This window comes from Lissotriton vulgaris, chromosome 2_1, assembly GCF_964263255.1.
Source record: "Lissotriton vulgaris chromosome 2_1, aLisVul1.2, whole genome shotgun sequence".
NCBI classification, from domain to species: domain Eukaryota; kingdom Metazoa; phylum Chordata; class Amphibia; order Caudata; family Salamandridae; genus Lissotriton; species Lissotriton vulgaris.
Window position 1 is genome coordinate 2,014,962,156 of NC_141687.1, and position 24,424 is coordinate 2,014,986,579.

Below are 24,424 nucleotides of genomic sequence, written 5' to 3' on the forward strand. Positions count from 1 at the left end.
CCTCAGGGTTATTTTAACCGAAATTCAGGATAGAGATCGAAACATCGGAAGCATTACCTGAATATCCTGGACTCGCTGCTCGGAAGGATAGACCTGAAACTGCACTGAGTCCAGAACAGCTTGGATAAAAGGGAGCATCTGAGAAAGTCAGGTGTGACTTTGGCACACTTATAGAACCCCCCAGTGAATGCCGGATGTCTGCCGTAGCCTGAAGGTGGGAGATGATAGCCTGGGGTGAGGACGCCTTCAACAGCCATTTTTTGAGGTAGAGAAGGACCGACACCCCTAACCTGCGCAGATGAGCTGCGACCACCGTCATCACCTTGGTGAACACCTTAGAGGCACTCGTAAGGCTGACGCCGAGACCGGTAAACTGAAAGTGCTCGGGTTTACCTTGAACCGCAGGTAACGCCTGTGGCCCGGCAGGATGGGGATATGAAAAACGCGTCCTGCAGGTCCAACCCTACCATCTAGTCTTCTTGGTCTTTGGCAGACAAGACCTGAGCTAGAGTGAGCATCTTGTATTTCTCCTTCTTGAGGAAGAGATAGACGACCCGAAGATCTAATATGGGCCTTAGTCCCTTGTTCTTCTTCGGAATCAGAAAGTAGCGGGAAGAACAGCTGCTGCCGAAACCGGGACCCTCTATTTAGCTCCCTTTGCAAAAAGAGTTGTGACGTCCTCCTGGAGCACTTTTAAATGATCCTCCGTCAGCCATTCCAGATTTGACAAAATGGGAGGAGGAAAAGAAAGGAAAGGCAGAGAATAGCCCTTTCCGAATGATCTGCAAGACCCACTTGCCTGATGTTATGGACCTCCAGTGGGGCAGATGACAATGGATTGTCCCACCAACTGGAGTGGTGTGGTCTTGCAGCGTCAGACTAGGAGTGCTAGGAAGTTGCGGCTGCCGAGGGCAGGGAGGTCGACGACATCTGGCTTCCATTCCTAGGCCGTAATGAACTGAGTCCACGTCCCCGCCCGGCTTGGGAAGTCTGCACAAGACGGTGGGGGGATAGGGCCGACTCGGCAACAAACCGCTTCTGTTGTCGCAAAAGGTAGACTGACCGTGAGGAGTAGTAGAGAGGCCCAAGGATCGGGCTGTAGCTCGAGAGTCCTTAAACTTCACTCGGGCCGACTCTGCCTTTTACCCAAAGAGGAGGATTCCATCAAGGGCATGTTCATCAGATTTGCCTGAACATCACCGAGAAGCCAGTTGTCCAAAGCCAGGCGTGGAGTCTCAAGGCAATTGTCGTGGAAATCGACCTGCCCAGCGAACCCATCGTATCAAGGCCACACCTTATGGGGAATTTTGCTGCATCTCTCCCATACTTAAATGCCTGAGAGAACACAGCCCTGGCCTTCTCCGGGACTTGTGGCAGCACTTACGCAATCGTCTCCCAAAGGGAGTGGGAGAAACGTCCCAAAAAGCATGCAGTATTCACCAATCACAATGCCAGGCTGGAGGAAGAAAACATCTTCTTCCTAAACGAATCCAGCTTCTTGGATTCCCTTTCTGGAGAAGTGGAAGGGAAAGCGCTGTGTGACGTAGAGGCCTGCACCACCAAACTTTCAAGGGTGGGGTGTTGGCTGAGGAACTTTGGGTCACCCGGAGCTGGGGGACAGAGGTGTGCGATTGTCCTATTCACAGGAGCCCCTGTGGTAGGCTTTGACCACGTGCCTAGAAGGACATCAATGAGTGCTTCATTAAAGGTCAAAATGGGTTCTAATGTGGAAGTCCCAGGCTGAAGCACTTTAGTCAGGATATTATTCCTGACCTCCACTGAGGGCAGCTCCAGTCCAAAGACCTCGGATACCCTCTCAACCACCATGGAAAAGATGTCCCCTCCTCCATAGCATCAGATGGCGGAGAGAGCAAGCCAGTATCTGGAGAAGTGTCAAGTCCACTGGCTTGCCCAAGTTCCCTATACCAGAACAGCTGTTCTGCAGAGTCATCCTGGTGTTGCAGAGGGTGCATAGACCCTCTCATTCCTCTCCCGAGCCGAACACGTCCACAAAGTGTTTAGGTGACAATATAGAGCCCCTGGGTTCAATCGACGCAGGAGTCAGCGGTGTGCCAAGTTGTTCTTACCTGGTGTTGTTGGGGATAAGGATGGGGCTGGCACTGGTGGCGCAGCAGATACCAACTTTGGGTAAAATGCCAGGGGAGGTTGCAGTGGTAAGACCGGCGTCAACTGAGATCGGATCTCTGAGGCCCCACCGGCTCTGTGGCTGGAGCGGACGATGTAGAATCTAAGGGGCCCGAGGGCGCATCACTCAAATAAGCGGGGCATGGCCTCTTAGATGTCTTTGATCTGAGCAGGGGTTGCCCTGGCTCCTGGAAAAGGAGGGAGGTGCAGTAGTTCCTGGCTCAGGCTAGGTCGAACCATGCTTAGAGCGCCAATGCCGCTTACCTGCTTTGTCAACGGATGACAGTTGAGGTGAAGATGAAGTCCGCTTGGACTTTTTTTTAATGTGCCTCTTCCCCAAGTGTCCCAATGACCTTGGGAGGGCGAATAGTACTTTGGGGTCTGAGAGCGGTCCTGTGACATCCTCTTCCTCGATTGGGACCTCCGAGGAGTCTCACTTGACTGTGTCAGCTGTCGGGCAGCAAGGAGCTTCAAAGCCTGTATCCATAAGGTCTTAGGAGCCATGGCTCGACATTTTGAGCACCACCACGATCCAAAGTCGTGCTTGAGACACCAGAGGCAGACGAGGTGGAGATTGATGTCCAACATTGTGCAGGGACAGGCCCGCACAGCTTAAATCTAGTCTTCCTCATAGACATCTTCGCACACGATAGATAAAAATCTGGAAGTAGAGAAAAAGACTGTCAAAAAGTGACAGAGGGGTAGCTCTTACCGGATTGGTGCTAACCTGGCACGGAAAGAAATAACTGACATCGCACACCTGGGTAGCACCTATATAGGTACCGCACTGTCATAAACTACGCTAACAATGTCGACGAAGTCACATGGAGCCGAATGGAGCCACCCGATGGAGAGCGCAAGCAATATTGCTCAGCAAAAGTTTATGGATCCAGCCGGACGCCTGGGAAATTCAAAGGTAAGGAACTTGCTGCTAGAAGTCTGTATCAGAATCCTAAGCCTGGTAAGGATCACAAGACTCAAAGGACCTACAGCCATCCTGGAAAAGTAAAGACCAAGCAGCGCACTGTCGATTATGTGGCTACTTTAACGAAACAATAACTCACTTGTTATGCGCATGCCCTGCAGTCAAGGATTTGAGGAAATAGCTTTTAAAATCCATTTTTAATGAGTCGAACATCCGCACATGCAGGCAAACTGTGATAAGCTGGATGGAAGGTTCCTCAATCATTTTGTCTTGCCGGGGCGTAAAATATTTTGCTGAATTAAGGAAACTTCTGCGGCAAGCAGACTTAGAGAAAAACTGAAAGATAGACCAGCTTCAGGAACGTGTTATAGTCCAAACTCTGTTGCACTTTATACATTCACATAGCCAAGAGTCCCAGGTACACTTTATAAACTGGACAAAACTTACAGCAGGATCTTGAAGTATACCCAACATTTTTATTAATTTCCAAATGCGCTGAACTTCCTGTTTTAAAGTTTTTTTAACACAGATAGACATAAGCATCATTGTGGTAGCCAATGCCTTACAGACCCAATTCTTCTACACTTCAGCACTTTAAATAAATGGCTTGAGTCACTGCAACATTTTGCAGCCTAAGCTTCATTAAGCAGCAAACGCCGACTGCTGCTGTTTAAGAATTCTTATAATGCTATTTTGCATTCAGAGAGACACCTGCGTCTGTTCAGGAAGCATTATTATGATACTTGAACTTAGAAGAACTCTCTCTTGCCATACAGCACTCAGCACTTTACCCTAAGACCCACTTGTGTATTACATTTTATACCATGGTATTTTATTACTCATATGTTGTTTGGCACTGCTTCGTGAATATTGATTGTTATTGTTAAGTGGCTATTTATGTTGCGCATGTCATGATATTTTTATTTCTTCGTAAATTGTAACTATTTTAAGTAATAACACAATAAGCTTTGAACATACAGATTAAAGATCATATAGGCCTCTATAATTGATTAATGTGTAGTAAAAAATGTTTGCCAGAACTATAGTTCCAGGATGATTTTGAGGTAATTTTCACCCTTCATAAAAATATGATGCTTTCCATCACACCTTGATGCTAGTTGAAACAGGCTTCATCTCTTGGCTGTGAAGACTAAGCAGTGGATCTTCCTTGCTATAGAGAAGGACTTCAATACTTTTAATTGAGAATTCCTATTCCGTGCCTTGGACTGACTGATATGGGTATGACCCAATAAATGTATACTATCATGACAGCCTGGATTAGGCTAGAGCATGATACGGGATAGATGAACACTGCAGTGGTTATCCGGTAGGGCTCCCCTTTTGAGTCCAATGGTCTTCAACTTGGTTATGGAGCCACTCATGGCAAACCCTAAACAAACTGTGCTTGAATGTGGAGTGCAAGTGGGGAATATGAATCAGTGCCTGCCTTTAAGCAGTGAGTTGCAAGTTGGTCTCCATAAAGGACCATGAGAGAGTAATGCCTTATCTGTTGAGAGGGCTGGAGATGCAAGCTGACCTATGCACGGGTACTCACGTGACAGTTCGATGAAATTAAATATTTAGGCATCATGGTGGCGGATTTGCACCAAGATATTTTGAATATAAATATAGGTTGACAATGTGAGTGTCTTGGCCTGATTTACAGTTTAGTGGATGGGTACTTAGTCACAAATATTATGGCTATCCTGCCCACTTCTTTCAATAAGATATGATGTACTTGTAATAAGGCAGATGGGATATCTGTAAAGCTTGTGATTGAGCAACCCATCTGCCAAACTCTAAATTAGTACAAAAGGGGGTGGTGATGGACGGAGCATGTGAATCAATCAAACACTCACACCCAGTCAAAAGATCTGGGTTTAATCCATCACCGTTCTTTAGCCCACTCTGCCACCCCAGTTCAGACATGGCTATATGCAAATCAGTCTGACCCTGTGCCTCTTGGGAACAGTCCGGCCCGAACTGCCAAGCCATGTCTTCCCTGGACCGGAAACAAGCTTCCGAGGACCGGTTTCCGGCATTCCAGCCGTCTTCAGCCTGGCCTGCTTGAATCCAGTGGCAAAGTGAGCAAGGGACTCACGTCTGAGCATACCCTGCCACACTTATGGCGGCCAAAAGCAGTACAAAAGGGGGTGGTGCTGGACGGAGCATGTGAATCAATCAAACACTCACACCCAGTCAAAAGATCTGGGTTTAATCCATCACCGTCCTTTAGCCCACTCTGCCACCCCAGTTCAGACATGGCTATATGCAAATCAGTCTGACCCTGTGCCTCATGGGAACAGTCCAGCCCGAACTGCCAAGCCATGTCTTCCCTGGACCGGAAACAAGCTTCTGAGGACCGGTTTCTGGCATTCCAGCCGTCTTCAGCCCGGCTTGCTTAAATCCAGTGGCAAAGTGAGCAAGGGATTCACTTCTGAGCATACCCTGCCACACTTATGGTGGCAGAGTGGGCTAAAGAACGGTGATGGATTAAACCCAGATCTTTTGACTGGGTGTGAGTGTTTGATTGATTCAGATGCTTCGTCCATCACCACCCCCCTTTTGTAAAACTCTAAATTAGGCCATCAGATTAATTCTATTGTGTCTTGGTCTTTTCGTACTCCTTTGGTGATGGGCTAAAATGCATGGGCAGAATGTGGATGCTCGACTTATGTCTGTGCATGTTCAAGCACCTGCATGACCAGGGTAGCCCCAGCTTTCCGAATTTGACTTATAATCATATTAATACTTGTTGAGATGGTTTGATGAAGGTCCAAACACAGTGACACTGATTTGCACCTCTAATTCATGTCCTTAAGGATGAAGGAGCCTTGGATGCTATTTATGGTGTCTCTCAAGTCACAATTGTGGGACTAGTATGTGAGGATGGTGTTTGAAAGAATCCCTGATTCTCCAGCTGCTTTATTGTGAGGTTTGTTCACGTTTGAAAATTGAGACAGGAAGCTGCTGTCAAAAGATAGGTTAAAGGCAGATATCCTGATATCTGTTTGTAGGTAGTGAATTAATTCAGTTTGAGGATGCACAGGCTGATTTGACCACAGATAGGACCATGTTTATATCTGTTAGGTTGTCCAAAGTGCTAGGGATGACCTGAGAAGGTTTTCTGGGCTCAGCCCTCTACCTCTATGACTTAGAAGTTCTTATGCAATTGATAGCACTGATTGTAGGCAAGGGATATTCACAAAATATATTTCTGAACTGTCCCAGGAACAAGTTGGTCCTCAGAGATAGATTCTTCAGGGAGTGTGACACCCCTGATGACTGACGAAGAGGATATGACCTATATAAAGTTTAGGAAAGTGTCCAGAATTACATGTTTCAAGCTTACTTAGGTCAGCTGTCTTACTTCTACATACAAAATCTCTGACCAAAAGAGATATGCTGCCATAGAGGTGGCGACCACCATGTGAAGTGGGTTATACATATGGTGTGGATGTGCTTGGTGGTTTCAGCACATTGGTAGATAGTAGTATCTAGGGTTGGTAAAGTGGCAGGGCCATTTGTTCATCATATCTTGCGGCTGAACTCACAGCCCCTGTGCTAAGCCTTTTTGGCTATTTGGGGTAGTTTATGCTTAGGCCCGGTAACTTTTTGACCACATAAGGTATCCACGCCAAATTTGTGTCCTTTTCTTCCAGCATCATTGGGATTTTAAAAGTACTCAGGGTTTGTCGATTCCCCTGAAGGGGACCCAGAAATGATCCTAAATACAGCAAATGTTTGTTTTATGGGGGGAGAGGGGATTGGAAAAAAGTGCTGCAGATGAAAGCGTCTTATTTTTTCCCTGCAAATGGTATCATCAAAAGGGTTGTGGTGCTGAAATCACCATCTTCCCAGCTTTCAGGGACTGACAGACTTTAGTCAGAAAACAAACATCTTTTACACAGTTTTGGCATTTTACTGGGACATAGCCTATTTTTTGCTATTTTGTGTGCTTTCAACCTCCTTCCAGTTAATGGTAAAAAGGGGTATGAAAGCAATAATGGATCCTGGAAAGCTACACATTTCAGAAAAGAAGACAAAATTCTGAATTCAGCAAGGGATCAATTTTGTAGATTCTTCAAGGTTTTTGTAATAGAAACTAACAGCTGAAAACAGGAAAAATTGAAAATGAGTTGAAAAAGACAGCCATTTATGCCAACGTTTTCACCTTTGACTTTTTCCATGTATGACAGATATTTGGAAGCAATATACAGTTACATCCGCGGGACTCTTCTGGTTGTGAGGATACACCAAGAACCCGAGGAACCCAGAGCCGATAACTGAGCAGTGTATTGCAATGTTTTTTTTATTGTGTACCAGGTATATAGCAATTCATTTGGGAAAATAAAACCAGTGAAAAATTGGTATGAAAGATACCTATGTATTTCTAAAATGAGAACCAAATATAGATTTTAGAAACAGTAGCTATTTGCACATCTCCGGAATTGTGGGTACCCATACTAGCATGTAAGCATGGGCGGAAAATCCGTTTCGCTCGCGGATTTTGCGGATTTTCGGTAAATTCGCAATCCGCGAGATTCGCGAACCTCCCGCAAAATCCGCAAATCCGCGAGCAGCGGATTTTATGGCTTGCTCGCACTGTTCGCGTGAGTTCGCGGCTTCCCAGTACAACTTCGCGCCCCGCGAATAAGCGCTAAAATGCAGAAATACGATCTTAGCAAAACTGAAACTACTTACCAGGTTCAAAAGTTCAGGCTCATCATTAGTAGCCATTTCCTGTAGTGCTTCCTGAGGGGCCCCTCCAGAGTTCAGTTGCCAGTTGCAACTATTATGTGACCCTGCTCTGAACCTCAGAATAGTTACACATATGCCACAAAGGTCCTGAATTACAGCTAAGGGAGACAAGCAGGAGCCAGGCTGGAAGTTCAAATCCATTAATCAGCCCCTAATTCATTATTGTCAGTTGGGGCAGAGCAGGTGTTGTAACTAATTTTGCAACAATGAAAGCACTTAGCAAGTGCAAAAGATCACTAATCAGGAAGCACTAAGGAAGCAGGTGCCAGCTAAAAAAATATTCTGTGACACATTAATCAGCCCCAAATTAATTCAGGTCACTTGAGGCAGGGAAGGTGTGCTTTGCTTTGCCACAATAATGTACACTGACTGGACAACCAGAGGGTGCTGTGATGAAACAGAGGGTGGCATGGGTGGGCCAGAGGGTGGCATGAGTAGTCAGAGAGTGGCAGTGGTGACAGAGAGTGGCAGTGATGAAGAAGAGTGTCCCAAACAGGCTGGACACGTAGAAACAACAAGTTCGCAAAACTTGCGACCCGACAGGTAAGTTCGCGTTTGCGAAATTGTACAAAACCCTCGCGACCTGGCAGAAACCCGTGCGAACACAAAAAAAAAAAATCCGCAAATTCGCGAGAATTCGCGGATTTTGCGGATTGCGAGTTCGCAAATCCGCAAAATTTGCGAACGCGAGATTCGCAAAATTCGCCCATGCTTACTAGCATGTGAACTATAGGACATTTTTTTAAGTGACTACTTTTTACACATTGTCTTACATTTGGAAGGCAGAAATGCAATGAAAGTCAATAGGTATTAACTGTTGCTCTACGATTCTGTGTTCCCCTAAGTCTCCAGATAAAAATGGTACCTCACTGGGTAGGCTTAGTGCCTCCGACAGGAAACGACCCAAAATGCAACGTGGACACTCCACATTTTTACAGTGAAACAGAACCTTTTTTGGGAAAGTGCCTAGCTCTGTATTTCGAACCATAGCTCAGTCGGCAACTAGGGAACCCTAGCAAACCTATACATTATTGAAAACTAGACACCCAGAGTAATTTAGGATGAGGTGACTTAAGTGGCTCGCAACAGGTTCTGTTACCCGGAATCCCTTGCACACCTCAAACTTTGTAAAAAAAAAAAAAACATTTTCCTCACATTTCTGTGATGGAAAGTTCTGGAATCTGCGTGGATCCATAAAATTCCTGCCACGCCGCATCCCCCCAAAGTCTTCATACACTGTGCATACTCCTGCCATCTAGTGCTGGGCTTGAATGTGTGCGAGTTATTCTACTTCGAAGAATTCTTTTCGAGTAACAAGGCAGTGTGACTCCACCTGTTGCTTGCAAAAACGCATGGTCATCGGCTCCACTGATATATTGTTTTTCCACGCAATGGGTAGGGATAACTGGGGCAGTGTGACACAGGAAAGAAAGATGTAGAGATGATCATGCAAGGGAAGCAGAAGGTAATGGTAACTGCAAACAGCCAGAAGCGTCTAGGGAGGAGGGTGGGCGCATGTGAATCTATAGTACTTCATGTCACGAACGGATAATTACACAGTAAGTGGTATTTTCCATTCGAGGCATTTCTGGCTGTATACACACATGCTGTGCATAGACTGTAAAACAGTCTTCCCATAAGCAGTGGCTGATCTGTGGATGGTGCAGAAGACTGAAAAAGGGTACATAGTACAGGATGACCAACATTTGCTTTTTGGCTGTCTAATAGGTCTACGCTTTGTGAAAGTGTGTGTGGTGCAGACCAAGTATGTGCCTTGTATATGTCAGCTACTGGGATGTTCCAAAGGAACGCCATAGAGGTCCCCTTTCTTTCTAGGGGAATGGGTCCCAGGAGGAACAGGCAAAACTGTTTGTGCTTTTGAGTAACAGGTTTTGATGCATTTAACTATCCATCTGACTATGCCTAATTTCGATAAGGCCTTTCCTTTATGTGGTTCAGAATAAGTAAGAAAAGGTTTCTGGGTTTCTCAAAATGGTTTTGTTCTATCTATATAGTACATTATGGCTTGTTTGATGTCTAAGGTATGAAGAGCCCTTTTTGCAACTGAGTCAGGTTGTGGAAATAAGACTGGAGGTTCGACAGAATGGGTAAGGTTGAAAGAAGAGCTCACCGTAGGATGAAATTCAAGGTTGATATGAAGGACCACCCTAATTCCATGAAGCTGAAAGAAAATTCTTCTAAGGTGAAAGCCTGGAGCTCACTAACACGCCTTAGTAATGTGACAGCTACTAGAAAAGGTACTTTCTAAAAAAAGAACTGTAAGGGACATGACTTGAGGGGATCGAACAGGGGATCCATAAGTCTTGTGAGGACAATATTAACTTTCCACACCGGGGCAGGTGGCACCCAGGGAGGAATTACTCTTTTGAGCCCCTCCATAAAAGCTTTGATGACTGGAATCCTGAGAAAAGACACATGTTGCTAATTTTGGAGCTATGCAGCCACAGCTGCCAGGTGTAGTCGAATGGAGGTGAAGGCTAGACCACAAGTTTGGAGGTAACAAACGATGGTCAGAACTATGGCTGCTGGGGGCTAATGTGGTTTGCATGGCAGTAGCAGACAATTCTTTTCCATTTTGCAGTGTAGCAAGAATATGAAGTTTGCCTGCAAGTTTCTTAAGAATATTTATGCATTCAGGAGGTAGAGTTCAGCCAAATCGCAAGGTTGAGACTCTTCGGGTCGGGATGTCGGACTATTCCATGGCTCCGCGTGAGAAGGTGTGGTGATTACTACACATTCTGTTTTGCTCTTCCTCTGATGTCACCATATGGAATGTAATATTCATGATGACCCATTAGAATGTTGGGTTCCCAGCTATGTGAATTCAGTTGGGAGCTTGGGGCTGAGCTGTAAGGAGACAGCTCCTGGTGGGGTTTTTATCCTTCTTAACATCTTAATACCTATGACTACCATCTTGTACCATCAAATCAATAAATACCTATTGTTCAAGAACCTACGTTGAACTTCATCATTATTTCCTTCACTACAGAAGGTCTAGCCTGTTGGGGAGCCTCTCGTGCGTAACCACTGAATGTTCAAGGAGAGTGGTGAATCAGGGTTGTCTGGCCCAGATGGGGTCCCTAGGATGAGGGTGAAAAAGGTCTGTCGTAGCTTCCGAACCACAAATGCAGTGAGGGAGACAGCTGGAAAAGCAAAGGCAAAAATCCCTGGCCAGTTCTTCCACAGTGCATTGTCTGTGGACTGTGAGTGCGGGTATCTGAAGTCGAAGTTTGGGCATATTCCGTTTCTGCTATGGCGAAGAGGGCGACGTCAGGAAACCTACATCTCTGGAAGTAGCGAAAGAGGACTGCCGGATGGAGTTTCCACTCGCGGATTTGCTGTCCCATTCTGCTAAGAAGGTCGGCAAAGTTACTGTGTACTCCCAGGAGTTATTCTGCCAACAGGTGGATCCTGTTGTGAAGAGCAAAGCACTAGATGGACTGAGCTAACAGAAACAGCTGAGGGGAGCAGGTGCCCACCTGCTTCTGATTGTAATGTATACTGTCATGTTGTCTTTCCATACAAGGACTACCTTGTCCACTATGTCAGGTAGCAGCTACATAGTTAATATGGAGATTCCTGTGAGTGGACCCCCACTGATCCTGGAGAGTCAAATATTATAGGTGCGTCCTCCCCCCACCCATCCACTGAGTCATGCATCCATTGTGACTGTGATCTGAGGAACTTGATCCCCACAACACGTTGCAGGGAACAATGAGTGTTGGGGCTGATCAACATGTGATCTTCCTAATGACCCTCCTTTTGAGACGGCTGATGAGTTAGGTATTTCTGCAGTGGATGCATATACAATCATGCATGAGGTACTATAGCTATGCAGGAGGTCATCATGTCTAGCAGGTGCATGAATGTCCGTACTGTGACCTGTTGATTTGGCTGAAAAAGAGGCAGCAACACTTGGAAACACTGGAATAAGCTTTGCTGACCACTGCATTGAGGACGGCTACCAGACAGGGTTGAATTTGTAGGGGTTGGAGTTGGGGCTTTACAGAATTGATGGAGAAGTCCAGTTTGTGCAGTAGATATATTATGGCTTGGGTGAGTGCAAGGCACTGAAGTTGTGCTGCGCTCTTTGTCAGCCAATTGTCCAGGCAGGGAAAACATGAATGTCCTGTCTTCACAGGTGCACTGCTACTATTGCCAGGTATTTTGTAAAAACTCACAGTGTATTGGAAACCTCAAAGGGCAGCACTTTGAACTGGTAATGATGACCACTTACCACAAACCGGAACTGGTGGCGATGTGCCAGATTAATTGGAATTTAGAAGTAGGCGTCTTTGAAGTGGAGTGCCGCCATGAAGTCGCCTTGCTGTAAGAGAGGTATACTTCCTGTGGAAGTGTTCTGATAGGATGTAGTGGGTAGCGGTTTAAGGTCCATTCTGGACCTGAGGGATCCGTCCTTTTTAGGAAGGAGGAAGAAGAGGGCCTGAGCACCGAAGGTGTTGTGGCACAGGATCTAAGGTCCCCTTGAGGAGAGAGCTTGGACTGCTTTGTGAAGCAGACATTGGTGTTCTGGGCAGAGGACGTGTCTGTGGAGTGACATGTTGGGTGGTGTGGAGGTGAGCACTAGGCAGTAACAATGTTAGATGATGTCTAAAGCCCACTGGTCTGAGGTGATGTGTTGCCAGTGGGGAAGAACATCTGCAATCGTCCCTTTCAAGGTTTGTGTGATCCGGGGGAAGGAGTGGAAACTCATTGCTTGGCTGGGGTGGTTCCTTCGGGAAAGCTATCTTTGCCTCTACCTTTGAGGCTATTTCCACAATAGGCAGCCCTGAAATGGCCCCTTGTGGAATTGGTTGGGCAGGCTCATGTTGGAAAGACACAGAGGCATCAGGGGACGTGGCCTTGAACCCTCTGCAATATGTGGAGCTGTAAAAATATCCCCATAGGCGCCTATGGCTTACGCTGTTTCATTAGCTTTTTTTATTTTCTCCAGCATCTCATCAAACTGAGACCCAAAGAGATGTTCCCCATTGAGGGGCAGGGTGGGGAGATGCTGTTGAATGTACGGCTTGAAGTCACAGACACGGAGCCAGGCATGCCTGCTGAGGAGGAGACTTGAGTTAATCCCCCAAGCAGCAGTGTCTGCAGCATCCAGGGCATACCTGATGGTTGTGAAGGAACTGGCAATGCATCAGTGATTGGCAGACAATTGGCAGACTGTGCTGCAAATCCTTTGTCGTCTTGTCTATCCTTGCACTCTCTTCGCCCGGTGGAGGAACATCGCTGGTACCCTGAGCATTCGCCCTCTTACGAGCAGTATGAACCACTAGCGAATCTGTTTGGAGTTGGCCTCTAATATAGATAGGGCCTAAAGGGGAGGCTTTGTATTTTTTGTCAACCTGTGGAGTAATAACCCGGCTCCTTGCAAATATCAGGGGCTGGCTTGAGCATCCCCTATAGCATAGGCAGATTTTGCAAGGATTGATGACCCGAAGAAAGAGTCTCAAAGAGGAAGTCTTCCTTGACAGACTCCTTATGCATGTCCACGTTGCGGTAAGCAGCAGACCTACCTAGAACCTCACGGTGAGAGGAGTAACATCTGGTTAGGAAGGTAGAGCAGGGTAGAGGCCGGATCAGTATCAGCAGGCGGATCTACATCATATGAGTCCCAAGGGTCTCCCAGTGGGGGTATGTCAAAAGTGCCCCCTGCCCCCAACACAAAGGTGATTGTGGAGGTATGGGTGGAGTGTAAAAGGGCTTGAGGCAGTCCGGTGTCAGGAACAGGACTGTTGGCTTTATCCTTCTTCTTTCTCTGCTTTGGATTATTAGGGGGTTCCAGAGCTTCTACAAAGCTGAGCTGTCTCTTAGGATGCTGAAGATCAGGCATCGGAGACTCCGTTTGTATGCATTCCAATTGGGTGTGGATGACAATTTGTTTTGGTCGGGCATCGAGCTGCTCCTGCAACTTCTGGAGGACTAGTTCAATTGGTTGTGGGCTGGTCTTCCAGTCAGAAACAAGTGTTTCAATGCTGACTTATGCTTCAAGACCGACAATTTCAGATCCAACAGTCAGGACGGTGCTGAACCGGGAGCGGGTGGCGTTGAGGGTGTCAGTTTCAGGATTTTCTCCAGCGCCGAGCCGAAGCTGGGTGTCGTGTTCGAAAGCTTTATACCCCTTGTAGCGGAGAAGCTCTGAGTGATGTCAAGGGGGAGTGGGAGTTCTACTCACAACCTGTTATGCCGGTGAGCAGTTTTCGATCTCGAGGTCAGAACTGGAACTCTCTTTGGGCAAGAAAGCCTCCTTATCAGCAGCCAAAGGCTCGGGATGATTTTCCCCCTTGATGCCCTCGGTGCCGGAGAGGTCTGGACTGTCATCTCTGCTCCTGCGCAACATCTTGAGTCAGCAGACCTGGCGTTTTTAAAGAGTCTTCTTCAACCGAAAGGACCAACATTCGTCACAAGAAACCTTGTTGTGCCCGGGTGAGAGGCCGAGATTACAGGCCTGGTGGTTAGCGGCTCAAAGATACGTCGCACACCACCAAGGGCAGTATCAAAAGGGTGTTTGTTCCATTATAAGCAAGGCATGGTGATAGTGGACTGAAAAAAAAGAGGTCCCGACGGGCGAGGCCCCACCGCCAGCATCAACCTGATATGAGAGAAAAGGGTCAAATAAAGACCAAGACCAACACTAGATGGCAGGAGTATGCCAGGCATTTGTATCTACAGCCACACTTGTCTCGAACAGATGTTTTCTATTGAGACACATACTTTCATGCAGAATATTATGTTGTCATCGTGGGTGTGAAAAAAGAGGTCCTTGAACCTAAGTAGAGTCATCATGTGAAGCCTAAAGATATGAAAGAGAACAGTCAATAAATGGGAGTCTTGGGGGACTCCACCATTTGACATTAGAGGTATGGAATGAATGTCATGTTTCCCTTGATGAGTGACGTGCATAGGAGGGATGAAAATCATACAAGAGTAATGGCATGCTGCATCTCTCCGTGATGGTATCAGGTGGGACAAGGAGCATTTTGAGTCCGCGGAGTGGGTGAACCTATCAAATTCTACCTGAGTCAGCAGCCAGCCATGCCATGTTCCAGAAAGCCTGTACTCGAGGATATGTTGTAACTTCAATACACATAGCTTCTACAGCATATTTACAGCGTAGGTAGGCTAGGAATGTGTTAGTACTGTCAGAGCGTTAAGAAAAGGCTTTCAATGCAAGGAGGTAAGGGTGGTTCGCTTGCAGGCGCTGAAGCTGAAGCCAGAAGTCTGAAGAAACGGAACAGATAGTTATGTCTGTTAGCGCAGGTGCTTGGATGGCTGGACATTACTGGTGAGAGTGCATCAGTTGTCTGTTGAGTGCAAAGGCTTGGATTGCAGTATAAAGTTTCTTGTGAGAGTGATCAGATGGCATCAGCAGAGGACAAGACATGCCTGGCGGAGGACCAGGGGGATTCAATGCTGGGGAAAGATGGGGCAGGAGATCAGTGGAGTGGTGTTGGTAGGTGTTGATGGGTAGATTGTAGATGATGGTTTTGTGAGTATCACGAGTGTCTTACGTGGTTGGCTGTGGCTGAAGTATATGTGGGATGAAGGCGGTTTGCAGGTTTCAAAGAACTTTAGTGTCCTATGATATATTTAGCAGCGCACGTATATTTAAGTGACTAACCTTTTATGTGAAGCAGACTCCAGTTCAAATATGTTGAAGTCCCATTGTTCATCGTTTTCCATTGCTTGTGCTATCTTCGGTGGGATATCAGTAAGAGACAAAGCAGAAATAAAATGGCTCGGAATAGTATGAACATCTGTTGAAAAATATTCATACAAACGTTTGAATACCTCTCAATATTGAACATATAAATAAACAGTTTTGCTTGTAAAAAGTTAACTTACGTTTAGATGAAAATATGTATTCATTCCCTGATAATCTTCGTAAACCATCCTGTGGAAAACATGTGCAATAAAAGAAATCAAACTTCTGCATTTAGCCTTCCGTGGGTTTATTAGGACAGCAGGAAACAATTAATGCTAATTAATTAGATCATTTTTTCAGCATGACCTTTGCAAAATATTGTAGACATTCCGTAAAATAAAAGCAGAGTTCGAACGTGTTGTTTGCACACACTACCGTAATTAGTTATACTTGTATCGTATCATGAAACCCTATCATTTATTCATAAAGTGTATTAGTTATATAAAAACAAGCTCGGTAAACCTGGTGCTCTTGTTCTCCTTTTTAAAAATGGCTGGAAACCCTACTGTACGCAGACCTGTGTGGAAATTACTGTAAAAATTTGAACCTATAAACATTTTAAAGGGCACAACTGGACACATGTATGTGATGTGCCAAATATGACAAAGTGTAATTGATTTATGCAGACATAGTGGTTCACATTGTATCTTTGTGCAAACTACACTAAGTCACACGAGTTATAATTGTTTGCCTCGACTATACAAGTTTTTTTCCCATAACATTGTTTTGGGGGGCTACAGCGGAGCTGCTACCACGCCATCGGGCAGCCGTGAGGGAAACGGTGGTGCGGCTTGAGGGATTCTGGCAGACAGGAAGCGCCGAGAGACTTCCTAGCTCGAACCCGGGCTGCTTCACGCCATCGGGCAGCCGTGAGGGCAACGGCACTACATTACCCAGAAGCCTCGGGAGTGGCGGCGCACCGTGACGGGTGCTGAGCGACAGGAGGCGGTACAAAGCTCCCCGCGGCAGCGAGCACTGCGGGGGCTACAGCGGAGCTGCTACCACGCCATCGGGCAGCCGTGAGGGAAACGGTGGTGCGGCTCGAGGGATTCTGGCAGACAGGAAGCGCCGAGAGACTTCCTAGCTCGAACCCGGGCTGCTTCACGCCATCGGGGAGCCGTGAGGGCAACGGCACTACATTCCCCAGAAGCCTCGGGAGTGGCGGCGCACCGTGACGGGTGCTGAGCGACAGGAGGCGGTACAAAGCTCCCCGCGGCAGCGAGCACTGCGGGGGCTACAGCGGAGCTGCTACCACGCCATCGGGCAGCCGTGAGGGAAACGGTGGTGCGGCTCGAGGGATTCTGGCAGACAGGAAGCGCCGAGAGACTTCCTAGCTCGAACCCGGGCTGCTTCACGCCATCGGGCAGCCGTGAGGGCAACGGCACTACATTCCCCAGAAGCCTCGGGAGTGGCGGCGCACCGTGACGGGTGCTGAGCGACAGGAGGCGGTACAAAGCTCCCCGCGGCAGCGAGCACTGCGGGGGCTACAGCGGAGCTGCTACCACGCCATCGGGCAGCCGTGAGGGAAACGGTGGTGCGGCTCGAGGGATTCTGGCAGACAGGAAGTGCCGAGAGACTTCCTAGCTCGAACCCGGGCTGCTTCACGCCATCGGGCAGCCGTGAGGGCAACGGCACTACATTCCCCAGAAGCCTCGGGAGTGGCAGCGCACCGTGACGGGTGCTGAGCGACAGGAGGCGGTACAAAGCTCCCCGCGGCAGCGAGCACTGCGGGGGCTACAGCGGAGCTGCTACCACGCCATCGGGCAGCCGTGAGGGAAACGGTGGTGCGGCTCGAGGGATTCTGGCAGACAGGAAGCGCCGAGAGACTTCCTAGCTCGAACCCGGGCTGCTTCACGCCATCGGGCAGCCGTGAGGGCAACGGCACTACATTCCTCAGAAGCCTCGGGAGTGGCGGCGCACCGTGACGGGTGCTGAGCGACAGGAGGCGGTATAAAGCTCCCCGCGGCAGCGAGCACTGCGGGGGCTACAGCGGAGCTGCTACCACGCCATCGGGCAGCCGTGAGGGAAACGGTGGTGCGGCTCGAGGGATTCTGGCAGACAGGAAGCGCCGAGAGACTTCCTAGCTCGAAACCCGGGCTGCTTCACGCCATCGGGCAGCCGTGAGGGCAACGGCACTACATTCCCCAGAAGCCTCGGGAGTGGCGGCGCACCGTGACGGGTGCTGAGCGACAGGAGGCGGTACAAAGCTCCCCACGCCCTCTCGCCCCGCGAGTCGCGCCCGCGGGAGCGCCCGGGGCTAAGCCCGGGCAAAGGGCGGGCCCTCTGTGGCCCTCAGAGGCCTGAGGAGTCTGGTCTGGGCCAGAAGCGCCGCTCGGACTGGGTAGGCCCCTTTTGTGTGTCGATTCCTAGTAGCAACTGAGACATTTTTAACATTGTGCCTACAATTTGTATGGTTCTGCATTTGCACTGTTTATCTTTTTATAGTGTGTGTTTTTTCTATAAGTTCAATGTCTAAGGCTAAAGTAGGCAACATGCCACTGGGACAGAGTGCCATTGATAACTATATGGTAAAAAAGGTCGCCCAGATAAATAGCGATCGGCGTGCCTCATTAGGGAAAGGAGATACCACAGCATGTACACAGGATGATCCCCTGATTGTTGCACAAGACACTGAGGCTACTAACGGGGCTAGTTTGTCCAACTCGGAAATGCCCTCTCTGAGGGCACCCGACCCGCTACCAGCCAGCCCACCAACATGTATGCTGACATCAACACCCAACTCTGTAAATGTTGTGGCAATGGTACATTCAGGAGAGAGGGAGCAACCCGATATAAATAGTGAAGCGAGCGAGGGGGGAACCACCAAGAAGAGGCCATTAAGGCAGTGTAGAAAGACGGCATTACGTAAAGGGGGACAACCAACTAGCAATTTAGCGGTAGCAAACCCTAGTCATACTACTGATAACATCTGGGCAGCAGCTAACAATCCCTTTGTGTTCACGGGAGCTGATTCAGGCCCCCCCAAGCAGAATGCCAGTGTTAACATTACTAATGAGCAGTTTACTGCCTTAATCTCAATTATGGAGACCAGCCTGGGGATGAAGATAGAGGAGGCTCTCAAACCACTAGTGGAAAAAATCGATTCCCTTGTAAAAGAAGTAGACAGGCTTGGGGGGCTTGTCTCCGCGCAGCAAAAGGCCGCTGGAGATACTAGCACTATACTAAAAGAAATAAGGTCCACCCAAGCTGAACAGGGGAAAAATGTGCCAGCAGCAGTCAATTCGGCAGGAGCACAGAGTACACTAGGGAATAGACCCCAGTGGCCACCACCTGTCAGTCTCCCCCAATCTAAAGCAGGAAACCCGCAGCCATGTGTAGGCTCACTTCCAACTACAGGTAACAAGATAGACCCTAGACCTGATAGAAGAAATGGCTATCTAAATCTTCCTCCGGATTGTGCGCCTTTTGTGGTGGTCTTAACAAATGTCCCTGCAGTTGGCACCCATCCGGCATCTCCATATGGCGAGTCATATGACTCTCTAAAAAACAAGACAGTCTCATGGCTAAATAAGAACTGCGGTTTTCCCGTTGGGTATTCAGATCAGATAACGCTAGTTAGAAGGGTAAACTGGGTAGGGCCTTCTAACAAAGTGGGCAATGGGGATTGCATTGTGGCTAATTTCAGACACCCCCAACATGTGGCAACAGTACTCTTGAGAGCTGCATCCCTGGTATACAATGAGGGTAGTATCTGTGTTCGTCCACTGGGCTACTTTTATGCTCACCTTTGTACGGCACCCCCACAACTGAGCAGGCCAACACCTCGGTTTGATACTCTGACCCCGAACATTGGGAATAATGGGATGCAATTTACATATAATGTAGTTAATTCTGGCGGGCTAGGTTTTCCAACTAACCCAGGGAACAGACTTGATCTTGGTGGGCAATGCCAGATGGCCTATAACGTCAACACACATAACAGATATGAACTCCTGTCCAGTCTTGATATGTGTGACTGACATAAAGTACCTGTGGGTAAGGATGGATTAAATGTAGCTGATCTAACATGCAATATTGACTCTACCAACCCACAGGAGCCCAATAAATGTGTGAATATTGTGTCTTGGAACGTTGCGGGTCTAGCAACCAAAATGGCAGATGAAAAATGGGTTTCTTTTATTAAACAATTTAAGGTTATCTGCCTTCAAGAGACTTGGGATGTGGAGTGTGAAATGTTCTTAGAAGGTTATAAAGCGTTCTCTGTGCCAGCAACTCCATCTAATAGAGGAAGACCAAAGGGAGGATTGGTGATCTTTGTCTCTGTTTTGATAACTTCAAGTATCCTCACCATCAATGTACAACGTTCATGTGCCCAGGGTATTGTTTGATCTGCCAAAAGCAATAGGGTTGGACTGGTCAATTTTTACAATGCTACTAATACCACCTTAGCATTTAATGAACTAATTGTACTAGAAGAATATATTAATGCCTCCATGAAGAAACACAGCCTTAATCTAATGGTCATGGGAGATTTCAATGTGCACCTCTGTGGCGATCCCCTTAGGAAGTGTATACGGGATTTAAACTGCGATAGAGCAGATGGGCTACATTTTGCACATACAGCAGAGGGTGAATTTTGCAATTCCATGATGAATGACTTAGTTTTAACAATTGGCATGGAAATTAGAGATCCCGGTAAAAGCTTTGACACTCCGACTTTTAAAGGGCATGGTAGAGGCACCTTTATTGACCACATGCTATTTTCTGAAGCTCTGTTGCCTTTCTTAGAATCCTTTGATATTAATAATAGTGAGTTCAGTGATCACAACCCCCTTGTGGTTTGTCTCAGGGGTTTTGGCCTCTCAGATGTCATGCCCTCACGCCTGGCAAGCAATCTGACAACGACTGACGGGAGGCGGCGCTTAAAGTGGTCAACTATTACCCCAGACCTTCTGTATAAAAATATAGAGGAATCCTGTGCAGATGAAATTGTTAATTGTACAGGGACAGATCCGGTGGGGGTGCTTAATGCCTTTCAAGCTCTGGCGGGGAAAGTGTCAGGGTTACTCACGAAACCATCTAAGGGAAACTTAGAGAAATGCGGCCCAAGGTGGTTTAACCAAGAGTGTTCAAAAGCTGCCCGTAACCTGAAGGCAGCACTGGCAGATGTACCGCGGAACCAGGAGAAAATCCGACTCTGCCGCAAAGTATATAAGACTTCGCTTAAAACACATATGGAGACTTTGCGTGTGGAGGCCTGGAATGAGCTTTCGGACCCCGAGACCCTAAATAGTAGCACGAAATTCTGGCAGTTAGTAAAAAAAACATTCCTGTCGGAACAACCGGGGGATGGGCTGGAGTGCTGTATAATGAAAGAGGATTGGTTTCGTCACTTTGAATCACTGTACTTTTCAGCCGACCCTGGCACTGGTGTGAGCTATCCTAGGGAATCTAAAGGAGTACTCCGGTTTGAGTACGGCGAAGTGTTTGAAGCCATAGAAGGTTTAACATCAAACAAAGCCCCCGGCCCAGACGGCATCCCCCCTGATTTATTTAAGTCCAGACCACACTTCTGGGTTCCTATCTTGCTGGCGGTTTTCAAAGCTGCCACAGTGGTAGGATGTCCAGTGACCTGGGGGGTGTCAACCATTGTCCCGGTTTTCAAAAAGGGAGATAGGGGTAGCCCACTGTGCTACCGTCCAATCTCCCTAATTGATTCAAAGGTTAAAGTTATAGGGAGAGTTTTCTTGAGGAGAATCACTAGTTGGGCAACCGCAAATAATGTCATGTCCATATCTCAATATGGATTCTGTGAGGGCAGATCCACGATAACTCAGTGTCTTAATTTATTCCTCATACTCAGCAAATACACGGTGGCCCAGAAGGGTACGATCCACCTCGCCTTCATGGACCTGTCGTCAGCCTTCGACTGTGTTAACAGGGGGAGGCTGTGGCAGCACATGAGGGCGAGGGGAGTCGACATTGGGATTGTCAACTTCCTGGTGGATATGCACCATCAAACTAGTGCCAATGTAAGATATTCATCTAATGGGGACACCACTGATACGTTTATGATAAATAAAGGAGTACGTCAGGGATGTATTCTTGCCCCTTTTCTTTTTAATTTTTATATTAACGATTTGGATGCAGCTCTACAATCTATACAGGCTGACTGCCCCAGAGTAGGCAGAAGGGGCATCCCCGTGCTGTTATACGCGGATGACGCGTTTTAATCTCGCGCACGGAGAAGGGGCTCCAGGCACTTTTAACTGCTTTTAACGTTTTCATGTCTGATAGAGACCTAATGGTCAATAATTCCAAGTCCTATATAATGCAGGTTGGCCAACGCCCAAGAAAGAACTTTGTATTCAAGCTTGATGATAGTCCCATTCCGGTCACAGAGACTTTTTCCTATCTGGGTGTGCTATTTGACTCGAAGCTAAGTTGGGCCCCTCATCTGGTGAAGAAGAAGAATGATATGTTGAGGGTTAATGGAACCATCCTTAATCTTGCGGAAAAGATAGGAAAGAAACCAATAACTGCAATGATTAAGTTATATAATGCCAAGTCTGTAGCCATGGCAGTATACGGCAGTGAACTGTGGGGGTATGTGTCCAATACTCAATTACAGGTTATCGAAAACACCTTCTTTAAACGGTTACTATGTGTCCCTGCGAGTACCCCGAACTTTGTTGTGCATGAGGAGCTAGGGACACCGTTTTTATGCGATAACCTAGCACTGAAGCCACTGATCTGCTGGGTTTCGCTGTGGCTTAACAAGGAGATACCACTCACTCACCAGATTGTACGGGATGTAACATCTCAGGATAGCTGTATGCGCATCCCCTGGCTAAAATACTTGAAATCTTGCTTTGATATGCTGGGGTTCCCCAAACTGTTCTCCCATCCGAGTGGCATTGTGAAGGGGGACATAACAGCGGTTAAAAGAGCCTATCTCAAGTTTAAATTGGCGGACAGAGAAAGTGTGGAAGTGCTGAAACCAAGTGTCAGAAAGTTTATCATGCTAAAGTCATGTGGTGGAATGGAGCCCTATCTGGCTTGCGCCTTTAGCTCACATGAAAAGTTCTTGCTGACTAGGTTCAGATTTAACACTTTTCAGCAGCTCTTAATAAGACCCAAATCAGACATTTTTAGCAAACATGTAGCTCCCTGTGGCTGCGACGGGAAGTCTCCTCAGGATATGCTACATTTTATATTTTTATGCAGGTTTTATGATTATCCCAGACGCTACTTTCTTGTTGATTTGCTGAGAACATTGGATTTTAAACAAATTAGACCTGCCCTTATTTATTTGCAGCTCCTGCACCAGGATTGTGTACTCCATATTTTGTCGTTTTTAAAACTTGCACTGAGAATAAGAACTTGCTTAGACCAATGATCTTTTTTTTTTAAGCAATACTGCACTATGTCAGGACCAGAAGGACACTTTTTGCTAACTAACAATCATGATGATTTTTAATGATATTTGTGTATAACGTTTTTTAATATTGTATTGATGCGAAGGTTGAAAATGTAATCAATGTATGTACTTTTTATGGTTTGAAATATTAACCGAAATAAAGTCATTTGATTTGATTTGATTTGAACATTGTTTTGGGGAATCAATTTGTTGATAAATTTATTGCAAGCACTTTGGTTCATGCACATGGTTTACAATGTGCATTACGTAAGCATTATCATTATCGTCGTGACATCCAATATACTGTTTTTAACAGCAGCATCCTTCTGTGTTTGTTTAGAACATCATTGGTGGATTGACAGTAAATATTGGTTTATGTGTAACACTGTGCATGATGTACTGGTTCCCATACATAACCTTCTAGTTTACATGTGCACCATACAGATATGCATGCATAATGCACTAGTGGATGTAAATAATTCCATGTTATATATATCTTTATATATATTTATATACAGATATATATATAAAATATATGGGATCACTTTTGAAATGTACTGGTTTTCAGACTAATCATATTGTTAAAAATATACAACCTATTGGTTTGAAAGAATGTGATGCTGGTTTGCAGGCAAGATGAATGGTCACCATGAAAAACCCACTGGTTTACATCAAGTGATGCTGATTTACAAACCAATGAACTGGTAGGCATGTACACTTGTAAACATAAAATATTGGTTCGCGTTTGTGTGTACTGGTTTGAACATGTTAAATACTGCTTTACATTGGTGTATTGGTTGCTGATTTGCATTCATGATGTAACAGTTCTTATTCATTATCTGCTGGCTTTCACATGTACCACACTGATATGCATGCATAATGTGTAGCTGGAAATACCAAAATGTGTGGTTCCCAAGATTAACATTGGTTTGCTAGCACAATATCTGTTTATATAAACCTATTATTTTCTAAACATCACCTAGTGACCTATGTGCACAATATGCATGTATGTATTTGTATATGCCAATTGCACCCTACTTGTTTGTTAGCGAATAACATTCGGTAATCAGTAGCAAGGACCTTTGGCTGGATGTGCCCTACTATGAAGCCTGTGATCGGCACACTGATTTGCTTACACGCCACTTTGGATTGCTTCGCAGATTTGGAGGCTGCGTCCTGTGAAGTCCTTGCAGTTAACCACCTGAGGTGCATGCCCTGGATCTTTTCCTTATGTTATTTGTTGACAACTGGTATATACTCTACGTAAGTAGAGATTCTTCCCCATAGAATATCCCCCAGGAGCCAGACTGGATCTGGAAACTTCTGCAGCAGTGCTCCCACACACAGCTGTGCGACTGCGTTGGCTCCACAGCCCCCAAAGGTGATGGAGCAAAGCCACATATAAGCACCAGTGCAATGACATCAGTTTATTGTCTTTTCCTTTACTGAGCACCATGAACAACTAAGAAGC

At 46.6% G+C, this 24,424-nt stretch overlaps 1 protein-coding gene across 2 annotated transcripts in view; it reads right to left on the reverse strand.

Annotated features, from left to right (window-relative positions):
• The window catches only part of PDE8A (phosphodiesterase 8A), a 2,218,572-nt gene that overhangs the window by 305,444 nt on the left and 1,888,704 nt on the right, over positions 1–24,424 (reverse strand). For both annotated transcript variants that reach the window (XM_086958243.1, XM_086958242.1), the window contains exons 15-16: positions 15,713–15,761; positions 15,489–15,624 (exon numbers count right to left, since the gene is read on the reverse strand). In XM_086958243.1, coding sequence (XP_086814369.1) covers positions 15,489–15,624; positions 15,713–15,761 — 185 coding nt within the window. The remainder of the gene's footprint in view (positions 1–15,488; positions 15,625–15,712; positions 15,762–24,424) is intronic.